Source organism: Aegilops tauschii, chromosome 7 (genome assembly GCF_002575655.3).
Source record: "Aegilops tauschii subsp. strangulata cultivar AL8/78 chromosome 7, Aet v6.0, whole genome shotgun sequence".
NCBI classification, from domain to species: Eukaryota; Viridiplantae; Streptophyta; class Magnoliopsida; order Poales; family Poaceae; genus Aegilops; species Aegilops tauschii.
The window spans coordinates 428,617,060-428,625,066 of NC_053041.3; the positions used below are offsets into that span (position 1 = coordinate 428,617,060).

At 54.7% G+C, this 8,007-nt stretch overlaps 1 protein-coding gene across 1 annotated transcript; it reads left to right on the forward strand.

The window, feature by feature from the left end:
• The first annotated feature begins 2,155 nt into the window (after positions 1-2,155).
• On the forward strand, positions 2,156-3,858 carry LOC109779230 (protein trichome birefringence-like 38). The gene is made up of 5 exons (XM_020337837.3): positions 2,156-2,445; positions 2,550-2,724; positions 2,827-3,002; positions 3,097-3,255; positions 3,347-3,858. The coding sequence occupies exons 1-5, from the start codon at positions 2,156-2,158 to the stop codon at positions 3,663-3,665; spliced, it is 1,119 nt and encodes a 372-aa protein (XP_020193426.1). The 3' UTR covers positions 3,666-3,858.
• Positions 3,859-8,007: the final 4,149 nt, after the last annotated feature.

The window sequence follows — 8,007 nt, forward strand, 5'->3', positions numbered from 1 at the left end:
CTTGCTGCACTTTTGTTACTGTTACCGTTACTTGCTCGTTACCAATTATCTTGCTATCAAACTACTCGTTACTTATAATTTCAGTGCTTGCAGACAATACCTTGCTGAAAACCACTTGTCATTTCTTTTTGCTCCTCGTTGGGTTCGACACTCTTACTTATCGAAAGAACTACGATTGATCCCCTATACTTGTAGGTCATCAGCCACCTTGCCGAGCAGGTGTTCTGTCAGCAGCCCACTAGCTCTGTCGACGCCGAGCATCCGGACTACGTGTGCTTGCTCTCCCGTTCTCTTTACGGGTTGAAGCAGGTGCCACGGGCTTGGTACCAGTGTATTGCTGCCTCCCTGCAGTCTCTTGGCTTTAGGTCCACTCGCTCCGATGCTTCACTCTTTATGTATTATCAGAGAGCTGACACTGCATATCTGCTGCTCTACGTCGATGACATCATCCTCACGGCGTCCGCCTCCGAGCTCCTTCAGCGGCTCATGGCTTGTCTTCGTGATGAGTTTGCCCTCAAGGACTTGGGGCCTCTGCATTACTTCCTCGGCATCGAGGTGGTCCGCCGAGCTGACGGTTTCTTTCTGCATCAGCAGAAGTACGCCCACGAGCTTCTGGAGCGTGCCGGCATGCTTAACTACAAGCCGTCGGCCATTCCCGTCGAGACAAAGGCCAAGGTCTCTGCCCTGGAAGGGTCTCCCGCGTCCGATGCAACATTTTATCGCTCCATTGTTGGTGCCCTGCAGTACCTGACGCTGACACGCTCGGACCTGCAGTATGTTGTTCAGCAGGTGTGCCTCCAGATGCACTCCCCGCGTGACTCTCATTGGGGCTTGGTGAAGCGTATCCTCCATTACATACGCGGCACTATGTCCTTGGGACTCACATTGACGGCCTCCGCCTCCACCGATCTCGTCGCCTACTCTGATGCAGACTGGGCCGGCTGCCCCGACACCCGTCGCTCTACTTCAGGCTATTGCGTCTACCTTGGGCCCTCGCTGATCTCTTGGTCGTCCAAGCGACATCCCACGGTCTCCCGCTCGAGTGCCGAGGCAGACTATCGGGCAGTGGCTAATGCCGTGGCGAAATGCTCTTGGCTCCGTCAGCTGCTCCAGGAGTTGCTTTGTGATGTTCACAAGGCCACACATGTCTAGTGCGACAACGTCAGCGCGGTCTACCTCTCCGCCAACCCGGTGCATCATCGTCGTACGAAGCATATTGAGCTCGATATTCACTTTGTTTGTGAGCAGGTAGCACTTGGCCGTGTTCGGGTTCTCCACGTTCCGACGACACAACAGTTTGCTGATGTGATGACTAAGGGATTGCCTACTCCCATCTTTGAGGAGTTCCGGTTCAGTCTCTGCGTCTCCGGCGCTGCTTCGACTGCCCGGGGGGGGGGGGGGGGGGTGTTGAACATATGTTTTGCATGTATATGTGTATATCCTGGCCCACCTCCTAGTCTTTGTATAGTTGAGGCCGAGGCCCACATTGTACTCTTTATATACGTGCACCTGCATCCGATCAATACCATCGTGAGTTGCATTGCCAAACCTCTCTATAACACCGACGACCGACGTTTGTGCCGGGATCCTTAAGTTACTCTCATGCATGATTTTGAAAAGAAAAAAAGAACTAAATCTTGCACAAAAAACTTTGGGTGTTCAAATCCAAATTTCAACGGCACAATATTGTATTGGCAGCCAATGGGCAGGCAGGTGCAAATCAAGAAGATGATATACGGGACTTCCGTCCTCGATCCTGCCCTTCACTAATACTCCTCCCACGCACGCACCGAAGTACTTTGAGATCCACGCTGCACATAGTACGTAATTTCCTCGCGCCCCTTCTCACGGGCCCCGCCCGGATAAGCGGGGCCGAGGTCAAACCCAGTCCCGTTCCCTCTCCCGCGCACATGTGCAGGACGACGAAACTTGACGCGCCTGTTTGGAACACACACACACACACACCGTGCAGAGCAGTTCCTAACTTGAGCTGCACTCCTAGCATGAAGTACCACGCATGCAAAGGTAGTTGTGCCTGCCTGCCTGCGCCCGCACCATCGGCAACCGTGCGCGCGTGCCCGCGGCCAGATCTGCTTCAGAAGGACGCGATCGGGCCTATATATGGCGCCGTGCCCGCCGTCTCGTCGCGCAAACCATGGGCAAGGAGGACCTGGCGCTGACTCTGCTGCGTGCCAGGTTCCGCCATGGCTGCGCGCTGGCGGCCATCGTAGCGCTTGCCGCGGCGGCGGCTGCGCCGAGCGTGGTTGGTGGTTCGTCGTCGTGCGACCTGTTCCAGGGGAGATGGGTCGCGGACGCGTCGTACCCTCTGTACGACGCGGCGAGCTGCCCCTTCGTGCCCGACGTCTTCGACTGCCGCCGCAACGGCCGCCCCGACGCCACCTACCTCAAGTTCCGGTGGAGCCCCGCCGCCTGCCGCCTCCCAAGGTTATTACCGTCGTTATAGCTAGCTACCCGACGAGATGAGTACTCGGTGCACAATGCAGTACGTTAAGCTTTCACGCATTAACAGGGTCTTTTGATGGGCGCAGGTTCGACGGACTGGGCTTCCTGGAGGCGTGGCGCGGGAAGACGGTGATGTTCGTGGGGGACTCGCTGAGCATGAACCAGTGGGTCTCCCTCGCCTGCATGCTCCACGCGGCCGCACCGGGCCCTGCCCGTGTCTCCTCCACCACCGGCGACCCCGTCTCCTCCGTCCGCTTCGAGGTGACCGATCCATCACTGTCAACCCAATCGGTCTCTCTCGTCGGCTACATGCATCGCATGCAAATCATCGCGTTACATTGATTGAACTTCATTTGTTGTCAGGACTACGACCTGTCGGTGGTGCTGTACTTCAGCAAGTTCCTGGTGGACGTGGTGCAGGAGGACGTCGGCCGCGTCCTCAAGCTGGACTCGATGCAGGGCGCGGACTCCTGGCGCGGCGCCCACCTGCTCGTCTTCAACACGTGGCACTGGTGGACCTACAAGGGCGCCAGCCAAGTGTACGTATTCTGTCGATCGTTGTCCCTATACGCGTACGTGTACCGAAATACAGATGAATATGTAACCAAGTTTCGCCTGGTCATTCATGTGCAGGTGGGACTACATGCAGGAGGGAAACACGACGTACAATGACATGGACCGGCTCGCCGCCTTCTCCAAAGGCCTCGCCACATGGGCAAGGTGGGTCGACGCGAACGTCGACGCATCGCTCACCAGGGTCGTCTACCAAGGCGTCTCCCCAAGCCACTACACGTGAGGCTCATCACACACGCCCAGTTGATTTGACAATGGCCGGGCGTACTCATTTCTTAATGCCGCTCTGTTCTGCGTATGCAACGGCTAGGTCCATGGAGCAGGAGAGCGACGGGGCGGCGCCGGCGTCAGGGGGTTGCTTCCAGCAGACACGGCCGCGGCAGGTGGCCACGGACGGGGACGAGAGGGTGTTCCCGCAGCAGGTCGTCGTGCGGGGCGTCATCGCGTCCATGTCGACGCCGGTGTCCCTGCTGGACATCACGTCGCTCTCGCAGCTCAGGATCGACGCGCACCCGTCGGTGTACGGCGGGCCTGGCCGGGACGGCATGGACTGCACGCACTGGTGCATCGCCGGCCTGCCGGACGCGTGGAACCACATCCTCTACGCGATGCTGCTGCAGGGCACATGAAACAACCGCGTGTGCGGTAGTACTTCCCTAGATCGTCGATTGACTGAGGCAGTTTGTAAGGCTAATTAAGGCCTCCAAATATTGTCTGGTAAGGGAAGTTCAGGGTGCAACCTTCCTGGTTTTGAAATTTAGGGACAAAATTTGCAACAAATTTAGGGATGATATATGCACTTAGCTCTTTTTTTAGAGGAAAGCACTTAGCTCTTTTGCAAATGTTATCGACACAAACAAGGCAGAAGTAGAGAGTGAAAAACTAACAAATAAATTGTCGCCTGAGACTGTCTTTGGAACCGGCTACCGACCTCACGCCACCATTCCTCGAGCATATTAGTGGCGGACCTAGAAATCAAAGCGTTTGGTTGCTCACATCAAGCCCAATCATATCCGCACAGAAAGAAAACGGGTTGTTTCGTTGCCTGGCCTACATCGGATTCTTGGCCCGCACGAATCTTCAAACACTTCTCAACAAGGCTCGCTAGGAACGACCGATTCATCCGTTTTCAGCGAGCCAGGCTCGAGCAATGCAGGGGAAGGGAACACAACGCTAACCTCCTGCGTCCACGGAGATGGCGGGAGCTTGTGCCAATCTCCAAAAAAGTGGTAGGGGGAATTGGCGTCACCTCCCGCCAAATCGGTCGCTCTATACAACCTCCCTCGCCTCACCGTCAAAACTCCCGCCACCATTCCCTCCTTCTCGAGCTTTCCCTCCAGCGTGGATTGACAAGGACGACCAGGTAAGCGACGCTCCTGCTCCGGCCATCGGTTGAAGGAGGCGACGATTCGACTCCTCTTCTCAGACGTGTTCAGCACCTCCTTCGCGGCTACTCTAATGGCGTACGTGAGTTCAATCTCCCCATTCTCTATACTAGTTCTAGCTAGATCTATGAGCATATGGTAGGGTTAGGTATGTGACCATGTTTGTAGTGTTGTACATCGTCGATCTGTGTGAGTGTAATATTCTAGTAGTTAGTGGTGATGGATTTGAAGCATGCTAGGAGATGTTTCCATGTCGGCACGGATTGATAGCTAGTGGTGATGGATGGATTGGTAGTATGCTCGATGTGTAGTATGCTAGTATGCAAGTATGTGTGCTAGTTTGTTTAACTCCTTACTATGATTTGAGCTGCTATGTTGAACAAGATCATCGTCTCTTACATGTGGTAGTGCTCATTCATACCATATGCAGTGTTCGTTCATAATGTTCATGTTTAGTGCTAGTTCCTACTATCAATGTGTAATGTGCTCCACTCTTGATGATGCTTACACTTGTAGGACATGAGCACACAAGAGTTTAGTCAGGTCCATATCATGTCCCAGAGCCTGTTCACGGCGTCCTATGTCGAGGACTCCCATCCTCCCATCAAGGAGATGCCTCTTGATTCAGATATTTCGAGGTGTCAGCTACAGTTTCACCATTTGTGGCTTTAGCATTTGTGCTCGCTCAGCCCAATGTTGCAGCTCATGCTGCTGCTCAAAAGGCAGCTGTAAAGGATAAGAAGGATGGCAGGGGAACTCCATGAAATGGCAGTCGTTCCTGTCGAAGTTCGTGCTTAACAAGATGTGAGAAATAGCTAGTGGGGTGAGGATTGACAAGGGCTTTAAGGATGTGCATTTGGACGTTGTTGCAAAGCAGGCATTCGAGTTTTGTGGACTGAAGATCACATTGACCCAGGTCTACAACCACCTCAGGAAGTGGAGAGCGAGGTGGATCACAGTGAACAAGCTCAGAGACCTATGCGGCGCTTCATGGGATCAGGACACCTTCTCGATCCTTTTGGAGGCAGAGCACTACTAAGGCCACACAACGGTTAGCTCACGAACCATGCCATTCTAACTATCTACCGGTTTAGGCCTATGTACCATCTAACTATCTACTCTGTTGTGTTTCTTTCCTAGACTCATCCCAAGCACGCAGAGTTTCTCAACACACCGATCTAGAACTACCACCAGATGCAGCAGATCTTGTTCTTCGGGCGGACAACCGGCAAGCATGCTATGGGCTCCGGTTAGTCGCTGGGTTCACCTATGCCCAAATATCCAGACACCCAGGAGTCAGAGACCATCTCGAGTTTGTCGTGACTGCAGTGTTGTTTTGTTGGTGTGATGGGTGTGAACATGTGTAAGGTGTAGCGGCTAAGCTCACCACGTAGCGTACAAGGTAACTACACCTTTGTATGCAACCAAACAACATGCACTAGTATGAGTACAACCAATGCGAGTAACCAAACACAGTGCATAGAGTTGTTGCTATGATGCAGGAAAAGGGAATGTAGACAACCAATCAACACGATGCCTGCGTTAGCTCAACCAGGCTCACTTGGAACAAGTATGCAAAATGACAAAAATAACACGCGAGCAACCAAACATGCCCTAACTCTTTAACCCAATATTTACACCAACACTTCCAACAAGGTAATGCCGCATAGACGACAATGTCGTATGATCAAGCCTAGAGGTTAGAGTGTCACCAAAAGAAAATTCATCTGCGATGTGTGCCGTCATAGATGCTTGAGCGTGAATTTTCATCGGGAGAGAATCTATCCATGGTATGTGCCATCATAGTCGCTGTTTACCGCTCATGGGCGCGTCCGTGGGCACTGACCAGACACTCCTCAATTTGTGTCCTCCACATCCGTAGTCCTCATATCTGATACCCTGTATCCATATTACCCATGCAGCGTGAATATAAATTACGTAGATCATCACACGGACAATAAAACGGAGCGAGATATGCACATTCCAATCACCAAAAGATCATAGAAAAATCTTCAAAAGCTACTCAAAGTTCACATAATCCACATACGATGGACAAATTCTGACTAGAGACATAAATAACTAGAAATTAACTAGGGAGGCGGCGGAGGTTCATCACTTCCTCGCCGACCCTTTCCCCTTCCAGTGGCTGGCGCAAATGTAGGCGGCGGCGGCTGGTGGAGGATCGTCCGAGTCATCGGACGACGAGCCGTGGTCGTCGTCGTCATTGGAGGTCTTGGAGAGGATGATGAGCCCTTTGAGCGCCGGACAGCCCTGTTCTGTTGCCGCTTGATCTTCGTGAGCCGAGCCGCCTCTGTCATCGCCTCTACCGCCTCGCACTCGGACTGCTCAATGGCAATCCGGAGTAACTTGGCGTATTTTCGGCGGAGCTGCCGAGCGTTCATCTCCGTTGTCGTAAGCGACCGGCGGTAGACCCAGCGAGGAGTCATCCTCCTTAGGCTCCACCCGCATCCCGCGGCGGTGGCGCACGGACTGCTCGTCGCTTGCCTAGGCAGCGGGCGTCCCGCGCCTTGGATTCCGGCATGTGCGTCCAGGTTGGCGGGGAGGGCAAGCACCCACCGCTGCCCACATGGGGGAGCAGCAGCCGGCGGGGCAGGGACGGCGTGAGGAAGACGCGAACTGTGCAGCCCTCCTGGAGCTGGGTGCGGACCGGGAGGGACCAGCGCCGGTGTACGTGCTGCGGTGGCGGGGGAGCTGCGGCGACGCTGCAGATCCAGAGCTTCCCCTAGTGTCCGCCTTGGACCGCTCCAAGGCAATGTAGAGCGTCAGCTCGTCATCGACATCCATGTTGGAGTCGGAGCTGATGCGGGAGCTCGACATGATCGACGGATTGGATCGAAATCGGAGAGGGGAGAGGAGAGGACGGAGTGAGGGAGGAGAGCGACTGAGTTAGGGTTCCGAGCGCGGAGCCGCGTTGGGGTTTTTTGGGATAGCAATGGGATCAATGGTGGGCCGGACCTGTCAGGCGGACACCTCCGGCCTACATTTGGGCTGGATATGAGGGGCACCGAACAGCCCGGCAGTTCGTGGCCGGTTCAAGGCGCGGCTTGATCAACTTTTTGTGGTCGGTCCGTGATCGGGCTGCTCGGCCTGACGTTTGAGATGGATTTGGACCACCGGCTGTAGATGCTCTGACTTCCTCACAATGAGCTAGCCGTCCATACGAGAAAGCACCGAACAAGGTTAGAGCATCTCCAGCTGCCTACCCCCAACAGCCCCCAGGGCGCCCTTTTTAGCGTCGGCGTCGAAAAAAATGGCCCACGCACGCCCCCAGATACTCATTTTTCGCCGGTTTAGGCGGAAATTACAAACGGCGAACCCAAAGGGAACAACGCACCAGGGGGCGCCTGGGGGCACCGGCGGAAGCGAAAAGGCGAGTGTGCCCATGCTGTCGGCGACACCGGCCGATTTTCCGCTTTCCCTCCATTTTCCTATTACCGACCCCTTCTCCCCTGCCGCTCCCGCCATTCTCCCTAGATCCGCCCGTCATGCCGCCAAAGAAGTATGCACCCCCTCGCCTAGACACTGACTCCATCCAGTCAAAGCAGAGGAAGCCGAGGGCACCGAT

What these genes read in the sequence shown, in the direction of transcription:
- LOC109779230 (XM_020337837.3), top strand. Translation starts at nt 2,156, where the DNA reads ATGGGCAAGGAGGACCTGGCGCTGACTCTGCTGCGTGCCAGGTTCCGC. An exon ending in TCTCCTCCGTCCGCTTCGAG is followed by an intron (nt 2,725 to 2,826) that starts GTGACCGATCCA and finishes ATTTGTTGTCAG; the next exon opens with GACTACGACCTGTCGGTGGT. An exon ending in GTCTCCCCAAGCCACTACAC is followed by an intron (nt 3,256 to 3,346) that starts GTGAGGCTCATC and finishes TGCAACGGCTAG; the next exon opens with GTCCATGGAGCAGGAGAGCG.